At 41.0% G+C, this 27,619-nt stretch overlaps 1 protein-coding gene across 1 annotated transcript; it reads left to right on the forward strand.

Annotated features, from left to right (window-relative positions):
- Positions 1 to 2,656: 2,656 nt before the first annotated feature.
- On the forward strand, positions 2,657 to 27,619 carry LOC133950861 (protein crumbs homolog 1-like). Its single transcript, XM_062385015.1, has 13 exons — positions 2,657 to 2,765; positions 9,261 to 9,956; positions 10,501 to 10,696; positions 12,284 to 12,423; positions 12,525 to 12,710; positions 12,800 to 12,913; positions 16,191 to 17,144; positions 18,006 to 18,544; positions 19,398 to 19,563; positions 20,589 to 21,450; positions 22,198 to 22,314; positions 22,565 to 22,691; positions 23,417 to 27,619. Exons 1-13 carry the CDS (start codon positions 2,696 to 2,698, stop codon positions 23,636 to 23,638), a joined length of 4,389 nt encoding a protein of 1,462 aa, XP_062240999.1. The 5' UTR covers positions 2,657 to 2,695; the 3' UTR covers positions 23,639 to 27,619.

The raw sequence follows: 27,619 nt of genomic DNA on the forward strand, positions 1-27,619 counted from the left end.
TTGATGACTAAATATTATAGAATATGCCATTTAAAGGGCTGATAGAATTTTTTTTTTAGTAGTTTTTCCTTATCCTTGTTGAGGGTTAAGGGCAGAGGATGCTACACCCAGTTAAAGCCCTATAAGACAAATTGTGATTTGTGAATATGGGCTATACAAATACTGCTTACCGATGCAGGTCTTTCTTTAATTATTTAGTTTTCTTCTTCGCGTTAGCTGCCTATTCTGTGGTGCTACAGCAGTTAGCTCTCAGGGCTCACACAGAATTTACAGATCAGCAGATCTTGGCAGAATGGGTAAATCAATTTATTTATGCTAACCCCACTTATAAGTAAAGTACAAATAATAGATAAATGTGCTAAACTAAAAGTACCACATTAATCTTTACCTGAGAAAGATGATTTTATATATAGCCTTCTTAAAGTATATTTAAGTGTTCTGTGCCCTAATGCAATAGGTAACTACATCAGTACGATTGCGTTTCAGTCGTGGTCTCTTCTGGGTTTCTGCACCGGTGATGCTGCTGCTGCAGATGCACTTTGCTCTTATCGAAGGAGGCGGGGTCTAATGTTCCCTGCCAGATCTGATTGGATCAGTAAACTAATTCCCCTCAGTTTGGATTACTTTGAAATATGTATATATAGTTTATATATATGAAAAACAATATAAACCAGTAATCAATGCAGTATATATATGTGGAGTAATTTTGAAAAAGAAATAAATGGAATTGAGTGAATGTTACATCCCACCATTTTTCTACTACGTGTCGACTCCCTTTTAGCAAGCAATACTGTCAGTCATGTGACCCTCACTTTGCAAATCACAGTGGTCGCTTGAGAGTCTAACAAATTTGAGGTGGTTATGAAGAGGTCTGATCCCTTCCCCTCTGTAAACTTTTTGTTTCTGTCATGTGTGCCTGATGAGTGTGAAGTGTGAGTCACAAATCTAAAATAAGAATTAAACTACAGTGAATATTAACCAAATGTGGCCCCTCATATTCCCTGACATACATACAAACTTGGGGCAGTTCTTTGTGTTGCAGACTGGTATGAGACTCTGTGTGAGCCGGCTGTCTATTTCTCTATTGTGTGGCAGCTTTAATGAAGGCAGCAGCCCGTCACTGAGGAATGTGGAGCTGTGGAGATGCTGTGAATCACCACTTTACACATTAGCATGTTGGTTGCTGAGGCGCTGAAGTGAGAGGGCCTGTCTCTCCTGAACGTGTCTGCTCCCTCCTCAGCACAGCTTTTTTTTAAATTAAACTTTTGTTGTTGATCGCAGCAGGTTGCAGTTAAGCCTTATGCTGTGCTCAGGACATAGGTTTGGGGTTGGACTGGGGTTTGGGGTTGGGGGTAGTGAGTGGGAGTGGGAATGGTAGTGGGAGTGAGGCATCATAGCTGGATAAGCTCCCTCCACATCTTTCCCCAAAGGTGGGGGTGGGAGGGACTGGGGATAAACAATTCATACACTCATACTAATGTTAGACCGGACTCAGAGGCAATGTTGCGGAGAAGTCATGACGAGGCTTGTTAAATATTAGTCCCAAACACATACACATGCACACTCATGCAGGTAGGGAAATGTAACCTCTGCTTTTGACCCATCTGGTGCAGGACACACAGAGCAGTGAGCGACCATGTACAGCGCTCGGGGAGCAGTTGTTGGGGGGGGTAAGGTGCCTTGCTCAGGGGCACTGGACAGGGTAGGGAGAATCCTCTTGGATTTTTGGACAGATCAATCCAGGTTCGTCTTTTGTTGTCTCTCTGTGGAGTCGAACCAGAGACAAACCAGAGACCTTCTCTGCCCATAGTCCAAGTTTCTGCCACTAGACCACCGCCTCTCTGAGGACAGGTGGTGGTGCCTGCTGTTGATAGTTAAGAGTCACAGAGTTGCTCATTTGCTGTGGAAGCTTTTCTTATTTTCTTAAGTTTAATAACAAATATCAAGATTTATTTAGGCACTCCATGCCTGAGATATTTTACTTATATCAAAATCACATGAAATTAGGCAAAATGGCTGAACTTGCACATTTACAAAACGATTATTAATGATCATTGTCCCTGTAATTTTAAAAACAAATAAAACATTACAAAAAATACAATACATTTATAAGCAACATAGACAATAAAGTATTAAAACGGATGAATTGGTATAAATTGAGTTTAAAAGTAAGTTCAAGTTGAAAAATAATACAAATAAAGTAAACAAAAATGTGTGTAACAATAAAATAAATACAATGATGGTATGAAGCTGAAGTAGTGAATATAAAAAAATCAAACTAGTTTTAAAAACAGCATAAAGATGAGGTGTGTCTGCTCTGAGAAATGTGGATGTGAAAATCTGTGAACAGTGTGTTCAGTTTTTGTTACAGAGTGAGAAAGATGCCATAAAATCAAACCAGTGGATGAATCAGTCTAATCCAGTTATCCATCCCATGTTTTCCTTCCCTCACCCTCTGCTGGGGTGATTACTATGCTTTACTCCAGCCAAGCTTGGTCCCCAGAGAGACTCACTCACTCTCCAAAACACACATTCACAATCATACACAGGGTCCCAGTGGTCCGGCATGAGGTGCTACCACTCACTCTGAGCAGCTAAGGTGAAGCCGCCTGGATGGAGAGCTGCAGTGTGCTGGATGGAGAACCTGTGGATTGATAGTGTTGTTCTGTACTGACTGGAAACAAACGGCTTTACTATGGAGTTGGGAAGAGTTTGGTCCCGACATCAGAGGACGTTGCTGATCACTGTGATGATGTTCAAACTGGGTAAGTCATTCTCTTCGGTGGAGCAGTTCACTGCAGCTCTTAAGATGGAAACAGCTTCTCTTAATACAAAACTTTGTAAATCAAAGTAGGAACACATTCAAACGTCATCCACAATCTTAAAGTGCATGTGTGCAGCCCTGTATGTTTATGTGTACACACTTCGTTTATACTGTGTGTTGAGAACCACTTCTCAGTCCATTCTTTCAAAGGGTGTTTAAGTCAATGAATAGCAAGTTAGAAATTGGCCAGTAACATGTGTGGAGAATAATAGAAAGGCAAAATATAAATGAACACTGAAATAGTTTATTCCCCTTGTGATTTTAAAAGTCCTTTTCATAAAACATCCTCTTAACTTATCGGTAAAAGATAGAACCAGAGGATGCATATTATTTATTTAAACAAAAGCAAATGCTATTGACTGAAAAGCAAGAACATGATCTTTAAAGGGAAGCTTCAGTGTCATTATTTTTGCAATAATTGTAATTATGTATCGGTAACTTAGAATCAAATGTTCGCAATCCTAAGGATTTCTGGGTAGGTAGGTCTTATCTCAAGCACAGCACATGTCTAAATGTTTGTGTTTACAACTCGTTAAACCAAGTTAACAGGCTCTAATCGGTTTGTTTCCTCACAGCTCCCTCATGTGTGATGAATGTGCAGCCAGTGCAGCCCCATTTGTTGGGTGTGTCTGAGCTGTGGGGGTTGCACGACCCCCATTACCTCATGAAACTCGGTTGACCCATTTTTCCCGCGACCTTCATTTATGTTAAGCGTCTGAACCTCATTTAAAAGGTGGTGGGCCGGCACCGTGGATTGGCTGGAGGATGGCATTGTTAAAGGTCACTATGGTAACGAGCTGAGTGTTCGGCTGCTCTGCTGCACAGCTTTTTTGTCTCATGTTTGAAAGGAGGGGGAGATGGGTATTAAGGAGCGTGGCAAGAGACCTGGCAATCTGAGCGCTTAAGGATTTAAAGAAAAAGGCTGCAGCTGAAAACAGGAATGGGAAGCAGAGTGCATTTGTTGATGAAGATGAGTGACAGGGATTCTGAGATGAAGGAAAAGGTTCCGACAAATACAGATTATTTTAATTTATTTTTTATCTTTGAACACATCAAGTCTGAACAACAGCAGTTTCAACAAAAGAGGAAAACACCAAAGGAACCATCCTCCTTCCCCGTCACAACTGCCATCTGCAGATGACAAACACAGACGAGTCAAGTGCTTTCATCCTCCAGTGGAAAACTGTGGCTAAATCAAGGAGAATTTGCTCTAATAGTTGTTTAGCGACAGAGAGATCTGGGGTCGAAATGGTCTCAGCTCATTAGTGAGGTATTTTACTCTTCAATGAAAAAATAACTCACTGGGATCACTAACCCTACTTTGTATGGATCAGTCAACTGATAATTATTTTGCTATGACTCTTTATTCTGAATACATGTACCAGAAACCCCAGCGATTTGAACTGTTAACTCTAATAATTTGCCTTATAATACGTCAAAGTAAAAGATAGAAGTGGTTTGACCGTAAAACACCTGTTTTGTCAGGTTTGCCCCCAAACTAGACACAGACAACGTGTTAGAAGTAACGCAGCCTTTGCAGCAGGAGACAAAAAGATATGTGTCTCAGACTTTTACTGATTCAAGGGGGTTTTGTGCTTATTTCTCCAAAACAAAGCAACCCACTGCTGTGGAGCCTTTGGAGCACAGGAAGAGCTGCCAGTCTCTTGTGGTGAATCAATAAAATTCCTCTGAGCTCAACTTGTGCGTTAGCCAGGGGCTTCCCTTCCTCTATGACTCACCCTGCAGTGTCTACCCTGCAGTGTGTTTCTCTACTGACTTTGTGTTGCTGTTGCCGTGATTATGAGCAAATACTCCCCCCCCCCCCCCCCCCAGACTGCCTTTTGCACCTGCAAAGACTGCAACAAAATAAAACATCTTGAATAGGAAGCATGGGCATTTCTCATTGATTTGCAGTCTATGCGAGTTGACATCTATCACAACACTCACAACACTCAAAGGTGAAACATGTTTTCACCTTTTATAAAATATTCTATATCATAATTTTTCTCTAAGCCCAAACTGTTCCAGAAAAAAATTCACCGCATCATCACACCACCAGCAGCAGGCTGGACTATTGACTCAAAGCAGGTTGTCACGAATTCATGCTGTTGACTTCAGATTGTGACTTCTCCATCTGCAGCCTCAGAAATTGTGTCCTGGCTGACAGGAGTGAACCTGACCTGTTCTCAGCTGTTATAGACCATCCTAACCTTAATTTCAAGGTTGGACACCTTCACTCTGACATGTTTTTCTGCTCAACACGGTTTTAAAGAGTAATTATCTGATAGACTGCAGCCTTTTTTTTTACTACAACCATTCTGACCATTCTCCTCTGACTTCTCTCATCAACACTGAACTGCTGCTCACTGGATGGTTTATGTTGTTTGGCTCCATTCTGAGTAAAAACTCTAGAGACTGTTGTGTGTGAAAATCTCAGAGGGTCAACAATTTCTGAATCAAACAACAATAGCGTCAGAGTGAAAGTCACTGAGTTCACATGTTTTCATCATATGGATGCTTGATGTGAACATTAACTGAAGCTCCTGACCTGTGTCTGCAGGTACACTGAGCTGCTGATCAGGTTATGTGTTAATAAGCAGTGTAGCCAGGTGTTCTCTATAAAGCGCTCACTGAGTGTAGATGAACAAATGGCGGGAATTCCTGCTTCACATCCATATAGGTTTATTGGGTCTTAAGACTTGTGTTCGATGTAGTTTTTGGAAATCCTGTTAATACAGATTCAAATAAAAGACTTCTCAATCAGAGGGTGCAGTAATATGTCTTATTGAACTAACCCCCTCTTGAAGAGATGCTTAAGTCTCTGGATAGTGTCATTGGTTTGATCAGTCAGATCTGCTCAGTGTTATTTTCTTGGCCTCAGATGCTGGTACCAGTCACTGCAGGGATCGGCCCTGTCCAGTAATAACCATGATCTATGAAGTGCTCTGAAGCTGGGGGTTGGGCTTTGTGTTGGAGGAGCGGTTATCAGCTCCCTGGAATGTGTGAGGGGTTGATTGGGTTTGGACAGAGGGGTGAAGAGTGAGGAGACCCTTGCTGCCCCTGTCAGCCTGCAGGACCCATGAGATTACCGTTAGTAGAGGTTTAAAGTGCGGCGTTTAGCTGGACAGACCAGGCCTGGAGAGGATCTAGGTTATCTTCGACAAGACAAAGAGGGAGACTTTTACAAAAAGATAAACAAAACATTCAGAAAAATGTCAGTACAAGTTAGAGCCAACAGAGGGAGATAAAACATAGAGGGATTCATATGAAGGTGATGTAAGACAGAGGAAATGACTATGAAAAAGAGATCACAGCTGGAGATGCAAAAAACACCACATTTATCCACAAATTAACAACTTCTTTATCATTTATCTTATCTGCTTTACTTCCTATTCTAACTTCAGGGTTCTAAGAAAAAACACCCATTGAGATTATTCACGTCTGTCTGTTTAGGTTGATATAGATACTAGTTAAATGTACCTTTGGAATAATCAAATACTCTTTGATTATAATTAATAATTAAAGAATATATGAATGAGTTATCTAATTTGCATTTAAATGTGCTCCTACTTGTTCCTGCTCAGGAAAAGATGAGTCAAAGGCAAATATGTTTATTGGTTGCTTTATCATTTTTGACAACACCTAATTATCTCATCAACTGTTGTTTGGATTTGTCCTATTAATGTCGTTTTGAGGATGAATCTAAATGTTAGATTTCTCCAGTAGTTTGGTTTACACTAATTTTAAACTAAGATCTGGACTCTTAGCTGCATTGTGAGCATTGTCATTTTGAACATTTTAGCAATTGGATGAGAAAGCCATGCTCAGAGTTCAATACATGATTTTAACATGAATCTTATTTGGTAAATAATTTATTTTTCCATAGTAGATTTTAAAACAACTTAAATTTGTAATGAAAAAACAACAGCAACAGAAAAACTACTTCAATGCACATCAGTGTACCTGTCAGCTTCGGTTATAAACACTATGCTGTTACCTCAGCATTTAAATATAACCAGAGCAAGCAGAAACAACACGGTACCTCTCAGGATGTAGCAGGTACGATGGTGGTGGTGGGAGGAGAAGTGAGACTGAAGAGGAAAGATCAGGTAAAAGGTGTGACAACAGATGCGTGTGAAAGGAACTGGAATTGTAATGAGTGGATGCAGAGGGAACACATTGTTAGTGCAAAGTTGTTTCTGACGAGTTGCCAGCAGAGAAACACATTAGAAATCACCCTAATTTCTAGAGGGGGGGGGGGGGGGGGGGGGGGACATTTCATCAAGAATAAAAGAAGGGGCTAACAAAACTTTCCTCCTAATGGCTGAATATATAAGACCTTAAATTCACCATTGCTCAGGTCAACACAGTTTTGTGCTGTAGCCTTACTTGGTTTTGCCTGAGAGCTCACAGCTATCAATCAATAAACGACATTAAACTTGTTTCTGGCCAATAACCAGGATTTCAGCTTGTGTGTAATGAAAACATGTTCACTCAACCTAATTAGTACAATTCACAATGTGATTCTTTGTTCAGATGCTAAACTATACATACTTCTATGTACTTGACAAATATTTTGGTACATAAACCTGATCTAGTAACAAGTCTTCCCTCTGAAAGTGATAATAAAGAAAAAAGTACAATAAGAAGTAACTCGATACTGACCCTTATCTTCTGGGTGAAAATACTCTGACCTCTGACCCCTTCACCCATCCGATCTTGAAAAAGATATGTACTGTCTCTTATCGTAACCCTCAACAAACCCTAAAACAAAAAATGAGTGAAAAATAATAGTGAACATAACAAAGCCATTGCATTTTTAAGTACTTTAATTTTCACGTCCATTCACCTTTTAAACAGTAGTGAGTTAAACGTTCACTGACAACCCTGACAGCTGCTTCCTCAGTCATATAATAGGTGTACTTCTTACACCATCTGCTGTGATCTTAAGTCCAGGGGAAAGAGGGGCTTCATCTCCTGAAGCACCTATAGCCTTTGAGTTGTAGGTAGCCCACTCTATAAGCCCTAATAGCCAATCTTACAGAGGTACAATGTACTGAGTTAGCCATACATTTTCACTTTAACCTTATATGTATTTCAGGCTCTTTAATTAATTCTTTGAAATATGTTTCATTATATTTATTTCTGGGTGCATAACAGAAAATAGATTTGTCTGTTTTTTTGAAAATTAGCACCCATGGATTCGGTGTTCAAATAGCGAATGCAGAGATTTGTTTTCACAGGGTGTTGTGATGTCTTTTTCCTTCATGTCAGATAACTCAAAAACAATTGTATCCATTGTCATACTGTGACAAAATATAAATTTGACTGAAGACTCATACGAATAGACAGCAAAAAAAATGGTCCATCCTGCTCAAACTCAAGTTAATATGCATTACAGCATGCAATCACAAGATGAACACAGTACAACTTGCACATGTACCTGCACCTGATTGTTTGTTTGGCATGAGGAAAGAACATTTGAAAGACTTACAACTTAATTACAAAGAAATCCCAACATCACAGAGTTGACTTCTACTGGAAACCAGAGGAACTGAGGAATCAAGATTTACTTTTGGTCAGACAAGAGACTTTGTTTTCTGGGCAAAATGCGCACTTTCATATGTTTAAGAAACTAGTTTGTATTTAATTAGCCGTTGCAATGGGAAACAATTGCACTGCATTCTAGTTTGGGAATTGTCAGGCGTGTTGGTTTATCCTAAATATGAGAAGATGAGCCGAACTCGGTTTGTTCAATCAAATATTTATTTAGAAAGCTATGACAGGGTATGAAAAGATCAGCAAAGCAATGGGCCTCCAACACACTACCCCAGAACTCTAGCAGCCCTGGGGAAGCCTCGAGTCGCATACCTGCACGAGACCAATTAGAACGCATCAAACAGCCGGCATCTGTATATCTTATAAGTAGGTAGAATCTTCCTCCTCGAAAGTGCGCACGCGGAGTCCATCCTAGTGGCATTGGAATAAGGAAGTGAACAGGAGACACTCCCAAGGCCTTGACACAGCTGATGCCATGAGGGCCAAACTGTTGTTGTTGGAGAAAATATATTATTGTGTTCCTGCTATATCGGCTGTACGTTCCGTTTGTACAGACATTCACAACAACTTAACCAAACAATGTCAACGTGAGTTTGCCCCAGATGGGACAAGGGAATTATGCTTTAATATCAGAAGTTAAAATTTAGAACAATTAATAGATTCATTACATTACATTACGCAGCAAGGGTTATTTATAAATCATTTGTGTGAAGGCCTTATCTGGGTCAAACTGCTTCTATCTTTATTGTTAAGAGTTCTGTCAGACAGAGACTATAGGTAAAATATTGAATTACAGATTCATGCTTGTAAAGACTAAATGTTTATAGGAAAACGTGGCATATTGCACCATTAATAGCAGCTTCCCTTCCCATTACAGGTCTTCTGTGCACAGTGGCAGCAGACAACTGTCTCTCATCTCCCTGCAACAATGGTGCCACATGTCTTGAGCACCTGGATGACTATGTGTGTCTATGCCCCAAAGGACCAGTATGGTTCATGGGCAAAAACTGTGAGGATCTGTATGATCCCTGTATTACTGCACCTTGTACCAACTGTACCAGCACCCTCGGGACTGACGAGTTCAGCTGCCTCTGTCCAGATGGATTCACGGGGCTAAACTGCAACCAGGATGTAGACGAATGTTACAGCAATCCTTGCAATGGTGTCAAGTCCTACTGTGTCAACGGAATCAACGGATATTCCTGCTACTGTCCCCATGGATTTGGAGGTGATGACTGCCAGGTTAATGTGACAACTTGTTCAGAGGAAACATGCCAGAATGGTGGTAACTGTGTAGACATCCTTGACACCGGGCCCCAGTGCCTGTGTGCTGCCGGGTACCAGGGGACGAACTGTGAGGAGGACACTGATGAATGTCAGTCACAGCCCTGTCAGAACGGAGCCATTTGTAAAGATGGGGTCAATGCCTACCAGTGTTTCTGTGTCCCTGGATTTCAGGGCTACCACTGTGATTTGGACATTAACGAGTGTGCCTCCCAACCCTGTCAGAACAACGGCACATGTCTGGATGAAGTGGATCACTACACATGTGACTGTGTCCCAGGCTTCAAAGGTAAGACACGGTCAGGGTTATGACTGGCTGGGTTTTTAAACCAAGAAAATTAACTTATCAGAATTAATAAGCTTTTTAGCTTATTAGACAATTTTATTTTCAGTTTCTGACGTAACAATTTCAATGTCAACAGTGTTACAGTACAGCTGACTGTCATGTATATATATGACTTAAATATAGCTACTAGCTCATTTACCTCTGCAGTAATAAAAGCCAATATGTAGTTTCTAGAACTTAGCAAAGCACATTCAAAACTCAAAGAGTGATGCTTTCAAACTGCCCCCCCCCCCCCCCCCCCCAGAGAGCGTGTGGGAGAGTTTAAATCATAATGGGAGCAACATGAGGCACATATAATAAACTGCTATAGACTGTGAAGGAGGTTTCATGGCTCTGTTTAAGTAGCATTAGTGTAGCTGTTGTCTGTCTGTAGCTTAGCTCTTGGCAGCTACAGTGTTATTCTGTACCTGCACTCATGCTAAGATAATTAGGTGTGTTGCCAACCTCATGCCTTGGCCCACTGCCATTCTTCCTCTGTTCCCACCAGGGTTTAACTGCGACGTGGAGATCGATGAGTGCGAGGTGCACCCTTGCCAGAACAGCGGCACCTGTTGGGACTACATTGCCATATACAGGTGTCAGTGCATGGCCGGCTTCCAGGGACAAGACTGCGAGGTCAATATTGATGAATGTGCCAGCGTGCCCTGTCTGAATGAGGGCAAGTGCATAGATGGGGTCAACAGGTATTACTCACGCACATGTTTACATTTTGAGAATGTTCCTACACATATAATCTGATTGTAGTGAGACTGATTCTGGGTTATGAAGGACAATGCAATTTATTAAGTATAATTTTGAAAATGAGTTCTTCAAACTTCAGCTGTTACCACGTACATCTGTGTTACATAAACTTAGAATAAATAGTTACAAAGGTGATGTTGACAAAATAGTCCCATCAACTTATTCTTCAAGTTTAATCAACAAGATTTTTGTTATACCAACAAAAGTAGGCCATGTCTCTTAATGTCTCAATCATAATTTTATGACATGATATGAAGGTAAGTACAAAAAGAAATAATGAATGAATCAGGAAATTGCCTTGGTGTGTTTGGTGCACTGTACATAAAACATCAATATCGAACAACAATATATACAGTAAGGGAGTTATGGGCACGTGCAGTGCTAAGGTGCAGAGATTGGTGATAGGCAATCATTTATAATCATAAATTATATGCAAGGGGGGGGGGGCAGAGTCAGTGTGATGCAGGGGGCTTGTTTGTGAGCCCCACTGCCATAGGGAAAAAACTGTTCAGATGGCACATTCCTTAGTTATCACATGTACAACTAATACAACAGAATGGTAAATACTAGTTTATTTATCCCAATCTACCACTCAATACTTGCCTCTCTTAAACCTTGGGAGACCGATGTGTCATCCAGCAGTGGGTTGTGTCGGCTCGAGGTTTCGCAGCAGACATTAAAGTTGACCAGGGATGAGAAGGAATCCAATTATCTGTGAGCCATTGTGATGAGTCATTAAAGCGCTGGAGGTGCTGACAATACCTGGTACAGTAGTAGAACTGATCGGACTAGCAGGGTGTGAGGAAGATGCTTGAAGGAAGGATGATAGTTCAATCTAACTTTCTGAAGCCACTGTGCTTTCTGGTTAAACCATTTTATATGAGAGGATTTGAGGCTTTAGGGTTAGGGTTAGGGTTAGGGTTAGGGTTCAGTTAACTGAGAAAGACACTTGAGGATGTTAACTTTGACTGTAGGATATTTGTATGGATAGAAAAATAAATAATAATCAAGAAAAATATCAGTCAGTAATGAAATAATCACAATAACCTCTTGTTCTCTGTATCGAAGTATCTGCATTGTGTCTATATTTTAGTGTTTTCTTTAGTATATCATCTGCTTATGGTTTATACATGACAGATATAAAAGGATTTCCACCAGGAAACACTCCAGTTACTCTTGCTCATGTGATTTTCAGGTGATAACATACTTTCAAGAATCTTGACAAATAATGGGAAATGTGTCATGTGCTATGTCATTTTGGATTGTTACCATAGTGACCAATATTCAGCCTTGAATCTTAGTTAACTGTTAGGTAACACATTCCGCCCCTCAATGTAAGCCACTGATTCAGAATGTTTTGATTTAATAGGGTGCTTTTTGCCATTTTGCAATCATTTTCAAATGAGAAGGAGAATGAGAAGGAGAAAAGATACTTGATAAAAAAATCAAACAGAAAATCTTGATATAGTGTGTTGGTCCGACTATCACAATACCAGACCGGCTTATTTGTATCTCTGTGTTTTTCCTAGCTATGAATGTGACTGTGAGGGAACAGGCTTTGTAGGCGACTACTGTGAAGATGATATTCCTGAATGTGCTTCTGACCCCTGCAAACATGGAGCCACCTGCTTGGAGGGAATCAACCAGTACAAGTGCCTTTGCTGGCCAGGTACACTGTAGTTCAAGACTAGGCCTGATACCAAACAACTTTTTGTGACTCAAAACCTAACATGTTTGTGTGCATGCTTGTGTGTGTGTGTGTGTGTCCAGGTTATGAGGGAGAGAACTGCCAGTTGGATACAGACGATTGTGAACAGCATCCCTGTGAGAATGATGGAGAGTGTTTCCAGCGATCAGATGCCAGGAACTATGGGATGCTGCCTGAACTCAGCACAGCCATCTTCACATATGAAGAGGCAGCTGGCTTCATCTGCCACTGTTTGCCAGGGTTCACCGGTAAGCTAGCTCACAGCAGGAACCTTTTAGTTTCTTTATATGTTGCCTTGTTAAAGGTTCCGTATCTGATCGGTTTCTTCCTCTCACAGGAGACAACTGCTCAGTCAATGTGGACGAGTGTGAGTCTGCTCCATGTCACCATGGAGGACAATGCCAGGATCTGGTCAACTCTTATCAATGTGTGTGTCCAGACGGCTTCACAGGTAGGAGGGACCACTTATCTGCTGTCCTATAATTTATCTCCTAACAAAACATCTTCATTAAGCTGCTCTTCCCCAACAAACAGACTTGTCCCTGTCAGTGTTCAGCCATAATACCAGTGATGTAAATGTGTAACTACTTAAATTACCATGGTTGTTTGTCTTTAACTTCTAATATAACGCATAGGAGTGTCTCCCATTGACACCGGCATGGGCCCTTAATGTTGACAAGACTGTGAGGTGTTAAAAGTGACATCAAGTCAATTGTGTTATTTCAACGAGTCTTCACAAAATTACTCTGACCTTTTTATTAAATTGTTGTAATGGCAAATCTAACACATAACTGTTCTATCATTTTATACCGACTGACAGGACTGTTGGCCAAACACCTCAAGACTTGAAAATATAGCAGGCTTTCAAAATTGAGATTTAAAAAAAAACTTTTATTTACTTTAGTAACTGGTAGAACAACGGATCGAATAAAAAAATATAATGCAAGGCAAATAAGCTAAATTAAACTCCTTGTAACTCTTTATCCCCCCCTTGGCCAGACAATAATGGGTTAATCCTCCTCCTGCTGATCATTCCCCATGGCCAGCCGAGGTATTTATTCCTCATTAGAGGAGATTAGTCTCTGCATCACTCAAAACAGAAGGAACAGCGTCAAACTCTGACCTTGAAGTGCAGGATCTGGACTTAGAAGTGAGGAATTGAACCAAAAGCTTTTGTCAACACACCAGGAAGCGAATATGCTAACACTATTATGGCTGCACAATGTTTAGGCCACAGCAGAGCATAGGGTGGGGGGGATGATGGGGCATATGGTATGGATGAGCACAGTGGAAAACAACAAAGCCAATAAAAGTGCCATATGTCAGGTGTCCGTTTTGGGCATTAAACAAGGGTCTCCTTAGTAAATTGCCCCGGGGTTGGGGGGATTACAAAAAGCTGCTTAACAGACTAATTAATGCCCGATGAAAAACGACAAGGATGATGTAAAACATTATGAACAGCACAAGGCCATTTTTCGAAATGATCTGTATTTCATTACAGTGGTATGTTACATCATAAACAAATCACTGTTTGACACAGCAGCAAAAATAGAGAGAATATCCTTAGGGCACAAAATTATAATCCTGTTAACTCTGTACCGCACATGTGCAACAGGTTGACCTTCCACGTGTATGAAGTGGTCGACACTGGTTGTTGATCCACTAGAGACGACCTTGTGTGCCCTCTTCATAGCACCATGGCCATGTTAACAGTTTTATAATGGTTGGAGCTGACATAGGACATTTCGTATTGAAAATAACTTGGATATGGTTACAGTCATTAGTTCAGTCATGTTAACAATTCTGTGGGATGAGTGAACAGCTCATTGTAGCCTCCTTAGCTTTGCTGATCACATTGTCAGTAACAGGCAAAGCTCATGGTAACAGCTAATTCTGTCAATCACAGATGACAGAAGAAGATGTCTGATTATTCAAAAGGTTTATGTCCCTGTTTTCTGTTTCTCTCTTTTTTATGCTAGTTTACATTCTCTGCTACTGCTAATGCCTTTTTTTAAAAGGCTAAATTAAAAAACATTCATATCACCACATCTGTGAAGGAATATTGTACGTATATTACCAATATGGAGGAAGTTTGTTTCTGAGGTGAATCTTGCATTATGTGAATGAAGGTAGAAATAATGGATAAATATGAAAGGATAAATAAAGAAGTATGAAATTAAAGCAAATTATGAGATTTGTGTTATAAAAAGATAAGTATTAATAAAAGATTTTTTTTACAAATAAATTTCATGCAGAATCCTGAAAACTAAATGTCTAGTAACAACAAAAACACTAAAAAAAAGGGAAAAAGGGAATAGGGATTCCCTTTATTATTTAATCTTGATTTGTAATTCGATATGGTTTGATTTTTGGTAACATGGAATAAAAAAAAAAAATCACAATCACATGCTACAATCCTCTTTATTTGTCTCTATACCAAAGCATATACTAGTGCTGAATCTAAAAACCTTGCTTGCAATGGTCTTTCAATAGTATTCTATTGCTATTGCCAATAAATACAAATTATCAATATTAGCCCCATGTATTGATGCAGCCATGCTCAGGTCTAACCCACCTGAAGCCCTGAATCTGCAGCACCACCTGTGGGGTGGTTTTATCAGCACCTCCTGCCACTAGTGGGCATCCACAGGCCAGCACATGGAGCACAGAGGGGAACGCAGCACTGCATTCCTCTTGTCAAACACTGACAGGAGCCAGCTAGAGCCTGGAAGCTTACCACTCTGCTTGGGCTGGGCTGCAGACAGGAGAGGAGAAGTGGGTGTGAGGGAGGGAGGGATTCAAGGGAGATGGAGGAGGCAGAATGAAAGGGAGGAAAAGAAAAACTGGGCAGGGCTGCAGTTTAATCACTCCTGCCTTTCTGCCTGGTACAGAGAGGAGGGGCGACACTTCTGCTTTGTAAGCTAGAGAGAGAGAAGTAGAGTTTGTGTGTGTGAGAGAAAGAGGACTTGGTTGTGTCATTTCTGCCACCCAGCATTGTGAAGAATGTGTTGGCTGTTGACTCATCAGTGGATCATGGGGGGCAGCAGGTTGATGCTCCTGCTGCTGATGTGCTGCTGCTGTGGGCCCTGGGGGCTGACAGGTACAGTATGGTACAGCACTTTTGAATACTACATTAACAGAGAAGAAGGTTGCGTGCTAGGAAGCATGGCACGGGAGTCTTGGCACGGGAGAGGACGAACAGCTTTAGGGTTCCTTGAGTGTAGAGCATTTTAAAGGACTATGTTAATGCAAGCTGACTGCTGCTGCCAGGGCTTAATGTTAGATGCGGTGTGATAAGACGGCTTTGACTATAGAAATCAGAAGGATAGACCTGTTTGTATGTGTGTTTTTGTGTGTGTGCGTGTGTGTTTGTGGGGGGGAGCATATAGGGTAATATTTCAGTGTCTAGCTGATACGATCAGTATGACATATACTTAATTGCATTAAGGAGGACTGTTCATCTCTAATTGTTGCTATTAACATCTATTTCCTCCAGTCATTTCCTCATCTGCTGATGACACTGATGGAAATATTGATGCTGTCCCCCAAGCACATCTGTTTGTTCCTCTACATGTTTGCACATCATGCTCTCTCTCTCTCCTAGTGCTGTACACTTGTTGCTGGATTGAATTTCAAGTTTTTAAATGTGACTGGAGTTTTGAAGGTTGTGTAATTAAGTGAAAAGGTAAATCTCTGTTGTTAAAAGTGAGTGTCTCTCCATGCTGCAGGTGTATACTGTGAGGTCGACATCAACGAGTGTGATCGCAATCCCTGCCAGAATGGCGCGACGTGTGAAGATGCTGCCAACTCCTATAGGTGTCACTGCCCGATGCCCGAGCCTGACCAGGAACCCTTGGGGGGGCGAGACTGTGACGTCCGCCTAGTCGGCTGCCAACATCACCAGTGTCAACACAAAGCAGGTTGTGACCCAATGCTGACAGATGATGGAGAGCACAGCTACACCTGCAAGTGTCCATCCGGCTGGACTGGAGAACGCTGCAACACCTCAACTACCTTCTCCTTCAACTCGGAGGGCTACATTCACATGCAGCTGCCTATTCCTGCAAACAAGACTAGGCGTGAGGTTCATGGCAATGACCATGGGATCCACATGCAGCTCAGATTCAAGAGTACTCTGCCTGACATGGTGCTGTACTACCGGGGCATTAAGGAGCGCTTTTTCTCATTGGAAATTATTAGTGGCTCCCTCCAGGCCAGGGTCAAGTCAGGGAAGGTAATGCAGGCCATTTACCCTGGCCCTGTCAATGATGGGGAATGGTACCAGGTCTCTGTGACCATGGATGAGAGGCTGGTCCTGACTGTGAAAGGACTTGGCTGTGAGGAAGGGTGCCAGGTGAAGAATGAGGGCCACAACCATCTGACCTTCCTCCAGCCCAGCTCCTTTCTGCAGCTGTATGTAGGAGGGGCACCACAGGAATACTTACGCCATACTTCCAGTGGGAGGGGGTTCATTGGCTGTATGGAGGACCTTCATGTTGACCATAAGCTGCTTCTGCCTCAGGACCTCATCAGAGAGGAGAACCAAGGCCTGGAATTGGGATGCACCAAAAAAGACTGGTGTCATGAAGACCCATGCATGGAACGTGGGCAGTGTGTGGACATGTGGGTTCGTGCCAGATGTCAGTGTCACCGGCCCTACTACGGAGAAAGCTGTGAGGAAGGTGAGAGTAGTAACAAGTTAGCAAAATAATACTTTAACTGCAACTATACTAGTGGGTTACTGAAAAAGTTATATTGTGGCTAGTGTCACAGGTGGTTGAAAACAATAATGATGATATGGTTTAAATAATGCAGCCATTAATTAATTTCATGGCTACTTTGGCTTTATATGACATATTATCACTTCATAAAGTTTCTGATGTTTAAACTTTACTCATCCAGCAAACAAACAGCAGCATAAATAATTATTTCAATCTATTGCCAACCCCTATCTACATGATACAAAGTTCCACCTAGTCTAGTTTGGATGGCAACAACTCATGAGACCTTTCTTTAGCTGCTAAATGCTCCACATTGATAACCAGCAAGTTGCTAACTTTGTCTTTGTCCAAGATTTTTGCTGCTGAGCAGATATTGGCCAGACGTCTGACTGATAACATCTGCCTGCTGTTGTTAAAAACACAACAGAGAGAACGAGACTTGAATCATGATAGTTACATTGAATGCTGTCAAAACAAAACAGTTATTTGAAATAAGCTTAACTAAAATAGATCTGAGGCGAAGAGAGGAGTTGGTCATAATCATTATTAGTATAGGTCTAGCTTCAAAAGCAGTTGACCACACTGCCCATTAAGCAAGTTTTAATCTTTTAATTGAGACCCTTCACTGTGTCTTTTATTTCTGTTAAGAATTCATACTGCTGGGGTAAGAGCCCCTGGAGGTACATCCTCCTCCTGAAATCGTCAGGCCTGTAGATATCATAAAAAAACTTTAAAAGTCAAATATTGCTGATGCAGGTATTTACCAGTGTTTTTCAGTGAGATGTAAGTGTGACATCCTTTTGCTTTCAACTCCCATATTAGAGTACCCGTCCTGGACCTTCGGCCATGAGAACATCACCAGCTACTCAACCTTCAATATCTCAGAAACCCATGGAGACAACTTCACCATCTCCTTTTTAATGCGCTCCCTCAAACACAATGGCCTCCTCCTGCAGCTCAGTCGAGAAGGAAAGTCCTACCTGACGATCTATCTAAGGGAAGGCACTGTTGCTATCTACAGTCTTTATACCACATTGCTGTCTGAGGCAAAGTTTGTCACTGATGGCAACAATAATTTGGTCACTATCAAGGTACGCTTCGGCCATGTGGTCTTCCCCAAAGCGGGGAATCATCGTTCCTTAGGGAATGTGAGTGTGGAGGCAGGAGATGTAGCGTATGTTGGCGGGCTCCCTTTGGACAAGAGCATAAACAATTGGGGTGGAAACTTCAAGGGCTGCCTGCAGGACATTCGGCTGGACCACAAGTATCTGACCATTGAGGATCATCCAGACAGCCTGGAGGTTTACCAGGCAAGCACAGAGAATGTGCTGCGAGGATGTCAAAGTGATGACACATGCAAGGTAAAAGGGATATACAGAAGATACTTGATCAGCACTTGTACCAAAGAGCAGTAATTCCTAACAGCATTTGGATCAGGGATCAGTAACCCAGAAAACTACTTACCCCACCAGAATTACTGCTCAGCACATCTACATGTGCTATTTTTCTAATATCAAATTTACTAATATCAAACTACTCCTGGAAATCATGCAGTTTCTAGAATGTATGATTTCTGTTTTTACCAAGGTCTGACTTAACAGATCATGTTGTTGTCTAAATCCATCAGGACTTTCTTCTTTTGAAATAACATCAAGTAAATAAAGTCAGAATAGCAAAAGAATAGCATTTTCATCAACTCAATCTACAACCACTGGATGCCAACATGATATTTTAGCATTTCTGCAAAAGTACAAGTCAGGCAAATGAGAATTTGGTTACATGTTAGCTGCTGGTGGCAGTAGATGTGGGGATTTCAATAACCCTTAGAAATCCGTGTCAAATTTAATTTCTGTCTATCTGACTCAATGACCAATCAACACAAAAGATTATTATCACTACAGCCACTATGGCATGGATACATGTCAACAAAATGGTATGGCAAGTTAGCATTTATAATGAAAATCCCCATGTTTAACCAATGCAAGGCTCTAACAAGGAGCTCATGCTAATTGTTTTAGTTCTTTGCACTGTTTGACAGATTTTTTGGCTCTACTTTCTCATCCAAACCCTATTAACACTGACCTGGTTTTGAATGCCTCTGGTCTGTAAGCTATCACTCAGTCCTCTCTGCAGTTTTAACCCCTGTGGTCACATCTGGTGAGAGATTTTACAAGTGATCTTGTAATCCATCCCCTTGCGTTTGTCTTTGCATAGGATGAGCCCTGTACTAATGGTGGACAGTGTCACATCACCTGGAATGACTTCATCTGTGACTGTTCCATTCACTACACTGGCCGGCTGTGTGAGACACGTCTATGGTGCGTCGACAACCCTTGTTTTGATGGAGTGGACTGTGTGGACCTACATGATGGTTATGAGTGTAAGTAATCCTTTGGTAGTGATTATCACTGCATTCATCAAGGCAGGGCAAGTCAAGTCAGGCCAGGTCAAGTTTATTTTTTAAGCTTTAATCTTAGTGGTCAACAGATTTTCCGAAGGGCCATTTCTCAATAAATGCTACAGACAACCTGACAACCTGACCGCAAGTGAAAATACCTGCAAAGATCAAAGTGAAAAATGTCCTGCAGTTTGCAAGTATGAAGAAAAGCATCATGATGAGTTTGCTACAGTGGGATTTGAACTACTGATGGTGCTAGTTGTAGTTTTTTAACACTTTAGGTGAGATTAAGCAAGGTCCTCTATATAAATCATTTTTAAATTTGCCTTAGACTGTTTCTCAAATGACCCTATCTTGGATTTTAAAAGCCAATGTTGTAGGATGCATTGTGGGATATTTGGGCATCTGTTTATGTCTTTTGAGAATGGTTTTCATTTAGGGTTGTGATGATTGATGGTGCCATTTTGCTCTTCATCAATGCCTGTTCAGAATCGAAAAAGAATGGTCGATGTAACACAAAAGTCTTCACCCAAAATGCTAAACTTGACAGATTCCAACTTTATAGTTTAGAAATTAATTTGACCTATGCATGGGAAATGTTCATGTCCTTAAAAATTTACAAATACAGTTGGAAAGACTGACTTTCCAATTAACCTCAGTCAGCCAGACTTCTTCAAATCAATACAGTGATTTGACTTTTATGTAAAACAGCACACTGACAAGAAATGTCTGCGTTTGATGGTGGAGCAGCTAAAAAAAACTCCAATCAAAGCTTGATGCATACTTTAATATACAATTCAAACGATTCCATTAATGTCATCATACTGATACTATATGAGAAAAATGTCAGTGTTGAGAAGCTTCAATAGTGGATTCAATTTGATCAATTTGATCGACTTTAATAGATGGATAGTATGATAAAGACCTACACTTTACAACAACAGCGAAGCAGGAAGTATAGAACACATGTAACACTACGGTGCTAACATGGTCTTCTCCTCAAACAGGTTTAACTGAAGCACTTTTCCAGGACAACTCTCTCCGATATGTTGCCAACAGCTCCCTACTGAGCCCTGTAACCAACATCACCATGGACATAAGAACGCGAGACGAGAACGGGATCTTGTTGCGAACCACCAGCGGAGCCGTGGTCTTCTGCCTGGGTCTACTCAACTCCTCTCTGCTGGTCAAGCTGGATAGCGGGGAGAGTACAGAGCTTCTGGCATTCACAAGTGACAGGGTCATCGCAGATGGGGTGTGGCACCGTATCCAACTGACCATGGTCGACCCCACACAGTCAATGTCCCGCTGGCGCCTAACCATGGATGGGCAAAGAGTGGGGGCCAGCTTTGGTGTTGGTGGTACCCTCAACTTCCTCAACGATACTGAAATCTGGCTGGCAGAGAAATACACTGGATGCTTAGGGGAGGTGAGAGTGGGTGGAGTCTATCTGCCGCTCATTAATGTACCAGACGCCCCTCAAGTGAGCCGCTTCTCCAGAATGGGAGGCCATGAGCCAATCATAGGATGCCAAGGTGCACCAATTTGTGATTCCCAACCCTGCCTAAACCAGGGTGAGTGCCAGGACCAATTCTTTGAGTTCAACTGCAGCTGCAAAGCTGGATGGGAGGGGGAGCTTTGCGAGATAGAGATAAACGAATGCTCTTCAGGTACCTGTGTCTATGGTACATGCAAAGACCTCCTGGCTGACTACCAGTGTGACTGTGAGCCTGGATACACAGGAAAATACTGTCAGAAGGAGGTGGATAACTGTCTGGAGTTCAGTTGTGTGAATGGAGGAACCTGCGGGGAAACAGTGGGAACTCACACGTGTTTTTGTCCTCCTGGCTATGTCGGCAAGCGCTGCCAGTGAGTACACACCTTAACATTTTCTCTGTTACAACTTTTTAGACGTTTAATGTTTGTTTAAAAGTCTGAAAACCTGTATTTTCCTCTCAGTTCTGTTTCCTATCAATCATTGCCTTTACCTTCTTAAGCCCTTAACCCTCCCTTTTGCTAGCATGCAAGTGTTTTCCTCCCAGTAATGCCATTTTTACATTATTCTGCAGTCACAGGGATACTATGAAAGCAAAATAGTTTTAGTATGAACTTGTAGAGTAGTAATATTGGAGATATTAATTGGACTATCCTCTGATTTACATGTCACAGTATTGCCATCACTGACCTTAGAGCTAACAAACAATTTGCAAAAACTAAACTTTTTGTTTACTTTATTTTTTTACTCTACAATTGAGCTTCATTGTACAATGAATCCTCCTTCATAAAATGGTTAGAATGTTTACTTTGTTTGAGAGATGTACTGATTATCATTATCCTTATTTTGGAGGCTGTAGTTTATGTTGCTTTGGAACAACTCTGCATTATACAGAAAGGTATGGGAGCAAAATGATAAAAACTATTATACAGTGTAACACCAATGATTTAGTTGAGTCAGCACTTCCCATAGACAGTATCCACACAATGTGAAAATTACAGTCTTCACGAATCAGGTTCTTATTACAGGAGTGTTTTATAAGACTGCATTAGTTTTAGCTACCTAATGAACTGTCAACAGAGTGCATATTGTAAAAGGGAGTATGTTTTTGTATCCATTAGGTGGCGTTTCCCCCCAATGGCATGTGATGCATACACAGATTGTCTTAATGGAGGGGTTTGTATAGGAGGAAGCTCTGGAGGAAATTGCACCTGCAAGCCTGGATACACTGGAGCCAGGTGAGAGCGGCACACTGCCAACACTATCAATCCTCAGTACACTCCTGCAGCTGAGGAGAAAGTCTATCTGAGCCACATCCAAAGTGTAAAGGTCAAGAAAGAATGAGGCTGTGTTTGTGTGTGTGTGTGTGTGTGTGTGTGTGTGTGTGTGTGTGTGTGTGTGTGTCTGTGTGTGTGTCTGTGTGTGTGTGAGCGTGAGCAGCTGCTCTGTCAGTCAGCATTGTGTTAAAACCCTGCTGATGTGTTTCAGGTGCGAGACAGAAATAGACGAGTGTGAGTCCAACCCTTGTCTCAACGGTGCCACCTGTCTGGACAGACTCAACCACTTCCAGTGTGTGTGTGTGCTAGGCTTCAGCGGCATACGGTGTGAGAGCAATGTAAGTCACTCTGACACTGAGGTAATTTACTTTCACGTCACATGCTCAATTAGAGCCTGGATCTGAACAGAAGGTTTGAGATGCATGGCTTCGATTCAGGCCTCTTGTTGCTGGCACGGGTTCCATAATCTGGAAATAATTAGTGACACAGACACACATGATAAAGTGTGCTTCTAAACAAAGGCAAAGCGAATACATTTATGTTAATCTTATAATTTATTGCCCTGGTCCAGTGATCTAAAGTATATTTATTTTGGCATGTAGCGTGTATGCCCATGTGGTATGTGCTTTGAAGATTCAGCGATCAGGTTTCCCAACATCCAGTGTTTTTAAACATGAGTGTAGAGATCTGGAAAGTGGACAACAGGATTGACAAGTATGAAAAACGTCAAATGTAGACTGTGCCAACAAAAGAACCTAACAATATCTATGTTAAACAAAATGTGTACAATTTGAAAAATATGCACATTCAGATGCAAAATATATTAAATAAAGTGAAAGTGCTTTGAATTTACAAATATGATGTTCTTGAGGAATCTAGAGTATGATGTTGAGCCGAATAGTTAGCATTTATATTAGCTTTTAAGTTTGACACTTTTCCTCTTTTTAAAAACTTAGTTTAGTTTTTATTTTATTTTAATCTTTGACAAGTTTAACTGCTTCATACATTCTCTCACAGCACTTGATTATTTTGACACTTTACTGTATGGCTTGTGGTTTTACAGAAAGAGGACTATATGGAACGAGTTCCCTGGCTTGCTGTGACCATCCCTCTGATCACGCTGTGTATGTTAGTGGCCATCCTGGTGGTATTTTTCCTCATTATGACGGCCCGGAAGAAGCGTCAGTCGGAGGGCACATATAGTCCGAGCTCACAGGAAGTAGCTGGTGCCAGGCTGGAGATGGGCAGCGTCCTCAAAGTTCCTCCAGAGGAGCGGCTCATCTGAGTCCTACAGCTCTGCCTCACAACTTCACATCCTGTGGATGTACTGTATCTATGTACAGGGCCTAGATAACATGTGTTCTGCATTGTGACACTGCTGAGCTCTCCTGCCCTATACAAGAAAAAGATAGAGTATAAATCAATGACTGATAATCTGCCTGGGAAAACTACTGATTTTGAAGCCTGCGAGGTGGACAAATAAAGACCAGATGTGAGAGATGGACAGTCACCTTATATCTGAAGCTGTCCTGTTGCTGGGAGTGTGGTCAAAGCATGCAATGGCCCTGGATCTCCCCTTGTAACTGTGATAAAAACTCAAACTTGGTTTGCATGGGACCAAAGGCCAATGAGGATTATATGAACTAAAGGAAAGCCCGAAACCTGTGGAAACTGAGCAATGTATTCATTCAGACGGAAAGTCACTGAAACTGTTCATGCAAAGCAAAACCTTTTTGGAGCTGAAAACCTGCCTCTGCAGATTTCACATCTGACTCTGTTTTACATGACAGGGGAGAGAGGAATGTGTAGAGGGCGAAAAATACACCTGAAACAATTCCGTCAATACCATTTTAAACTGCACGAAAATCTATTGCAAATTATTATCAGGAGAGGATTTCTTCACAAACTCACTTCTTGTAATAGTACTACCTCCATATACAAGTAGTTCATGTTAAGGAATCTATATAAATTCTGGCTCTATCTGGTCCGATCCCCCTGGTCATGCTTACCCTGAATTTGTTCTACTCTGATGCCATGTGGGCTTTGCCACTTTATTTTTATCTCCTTGCAAATTTGTAATTTCATCTTTTTTCTCAGAGTTAATTAATTTTAAATGAAAACAGTGTTTTTCTTTGCTGGATCGTAAGTGTTTGAAATGTACACTGTTGTCTCGTTCACTGATTCTTTCATGGGGAGCTTTCACTCCTCCAAGCCTCTGTCCCTCCTTGTCTGACCTGCTGCAGTCGTCACTGTGAATGAACAAATGTTAAAAGTAATGAACCTTCCTGAATGTGCAGATGGAGATCACTGCTGCTTCTGCAGGCATCAGGAAGTGTTGTGTTAATACTTTTTGTATTATATTGTCTGTGTGCACTGTATGGCTAACAGGTTAACCACTATACCCATGTTTGTTAGTGTGAAAGTATGCTGTGAGCGTCTTGGTCTTGTCTTGTGTAGAATGAGTAGCTCAAGTTCAAGCCACTGTATTTTATAATGTTTGTTATCTTCAATGAAAACAGTATTTAATTGTAGAGATCTTGTTTTTATGAAAGGTGGTCACATCAGTTTTTATGGCCGTTAATCATTTCAAGTTTCAAATGTTAGAATTAAGAACTCAAGTAATTTAAAAAAGTTCTTCAATATTTTTGGAATTTACTCTAGGTGTGAGATAAGACGTGTAAGTTTAGCTAGGCTATCTTAGAGGATCACCTGACCTGCCACTGTTGAGAATGTAAAAGTACATGTATCATAGCTCATCTAGATCTACAATCCACACAAACAGAAAGTTCAAATTAAAAGCTCCTCGTAAGGAACTGTTTCATGACACACAGATTGATCCAGTAACTGTGCTCACTGCACAGTGAGGTTGACACACCACATTTGATTCTGTGTGGTGTGACACTCCTTAAAACCAGAGGATTTGATTTCTTTACATATCTGATGATTAAACAGATAAGATATCCCACCACTCACCTGCCTTCCACTTTGAACTCACCAGGGCTGCTAACTGCTATTGTACCAGCCAACCTGAAAGCTTTACAGATGTTTGTAAGATGTTGATGTGACATGAAGTCAGACGGACACATTGTACCAGTTGAATGTTCATGGTAAAATTTGAGAAACATTTTGTTAAAGGAAAGTCACAAACAAGTGACACCTGAACATGAATTAGAATTTTGATCATGATCTGTCATATTTACTGTGGGGTTTGCACCATTGAATTATTTATTACCCAACGTTTGTATTGACTTTATTTCCTCTGACGCGGTGCTTCTGTCCTGATGTTGCATGTGGCAAAGATTAGACTCCATATAAGGGCAAAATAATGCAGACAACACTGTCCACAAACTGCAGTGTACTTTTTGTGTGCTGTTTTATTGCAGAGGCCTCTCAGTTCCAATGGAAAAAGATTATTCCACGGCAGGTCCTTAAAGAATTGGTTTCCACTGTTTGGTGTGGAAGAAGAAGACTGACCGACTTGGGCTGAGTCTTCAGCCCAACTCCAACCTACATGTGACTGGATGACTGTGAGCCAGACCTTATCAGCCAACATAAGTGAGACTTAACTAAAAGGCTCCCTTGGCTAGGAGCAAATCACGCATTGGTTTTGGAATGTGATATTCAGGAGTTAGATATGGTTGGAATGTTACAGTGTCAATACCTCTAGCCATGAATGTGGAGTGATGCCAAATCTACAACAGGCCATGATCCACTCATGGCCTGTTGTTTTACCTATTACAGAAGGTTGCATGGCTGTACGTTTTAAGTTTCACTGTAAATGTAGAAATCAGACATGAGGAATGGGAGCAGAACAATTATAAATGTTCTTAAAAGATCTGAGAATGGAATGTCGATGCACCATTATTTAAGTGGATTCTTAATCATTTATTGTAAACTCTGAAAAAGTCAATGTGAATTGTATTTATCTTCTGGTGGCAGAGCAACAGGACTATTTGTCATATTAGAGAAACATGTTCTAATGTCTCCTGCTTCCCACAGTCAATGGAAACTCAAATATGTCCTCCATGTTTACTTGCTGGTTTGATAAAGGGTAATGTCTACTTCCATGATAGTTCCATCAGCAAGGAGTCATGTCTTAGATATGTGAATGAAACTAGGCTACCTTAAATGAAACTCCTCACAACTTTCACAATATTCAAATAAAGGTTTTGCAGCCATCTGTTAAAAGATATGGTTATAATGTAACTAGCTTGCCATTGATTAGAGAACTGCAAATAAATAACAACTGCACACAAGTGGAATCAAGAAAAACAATGTCATCTTTGCTGAGAATTTGTGGTCTCTTAATTCTTAGCCCGAGCAGCTAAGTGGTTTTCTTGTGCATTAACCGCAGCTTCAACTGGGTCCTGCTAACTCAACTAAATCATGGTCGGCTGGTGTATTTTCTTTAAGATCTCCAGCTTCCTGAACCAGAGGTTCTGTAATTATTTTTGGGTATTTTAAAGTTTTGCTTTGAAATTATCTGCAGTTCAGCATTTCTAGTATGATTCCGAAAAGTATTTAACACTGTTAAGGTAAAAAAATATATAATACTGTTGCTTTAATTGGAGTTTTAACACAATGTAACTCAGATCAGTGGAGTTAATATAACTGAGGGAAGTTAAAAAGATGGCCACCACGCTTTAGTTCACCATGCATGTAATTCCAAAAGGTCAAGGGACAATGAGAGATAATATGCATCAGTCTCCATGCAGGGATGTACATGATGAGACAGTATGGGCCTTCACGTGCACCTGCATCTGCAGAACCCAATGTCAGACTGATTCACGTCTTTGTTTTAACGTAGCTGTAGGCCACTGATATAAATCGCATTGTAAAAAGTGTTATTCTGCTCAAATATCCAAATTGTGCTCAACCCATGATGGTGTTAAACAGGCATACATTGTTACATGATACTGATGCTATGTGGTAGTGATTTTACACTGGAGTTTTTTTTACTGAAGCTGTACCATGTACAGCAAACTGCACTGATCAGTACATGAGGAGTTGTCTTCCAAAGTATTCCATTAAACCTCAGAGTAATCATTGCTGGAATTTTCTAATTCCACATTGTAAGTGATACTAGAGCTATGACTTTTATTCTGTAACACACTAACATTCATATATGAATCATAGTGTCTTATATTTAACAACTTTTTGGAGCTGAACGTTATTAGCAGTATTTACAGCTATTTCCCACATTTTTTCTCGTTTTGGAATAGAATTCTTCATTTGTTCTGAGAAGTCTGTATATATGACAAGGAAT

This window comes from Platichthys flesus, chromosome 3 (assembly GCF_949316205.1).
Source record: "Platichthys flesus chromosome 3, fPlaFle2.1, whole genome shotgun sequence".
Lineage (NCBI taxonomy): Eukaryota > Metazoa > Chordata > Actinopteri > Pleuronectiformes > Pleuronectidae > Platichthys > Platichthys flesus.

What these genes read in the sequence shown, in the direction of transcription:
- LOC133950861 (XM_062385015.1), top strand. Translation starts at nt 2,696, where the DNA reads ATGGAGTTGGGAAGAGTTTGGTCCCGACATCAGAGGACGTTGCTGATC. An exon ending in CGGAGAAAGCTGTGAGGAAG is followed by an intron (nt 17,145 to 18,005) that starts GTGAGAGTAGTA and finishes CTCCCATATTAG; the next exon opens with AGTACCCGTCCTGGACCTTC. An exon ending in AAAGTGATGACACATGCAAG is followed by an intron (nt 18,545 to 19,397) that starts GTAAAAGGGATA and finishes GTCTTTGCATAG; the next exon opens with GATGAGCCCTGTACTAATGG.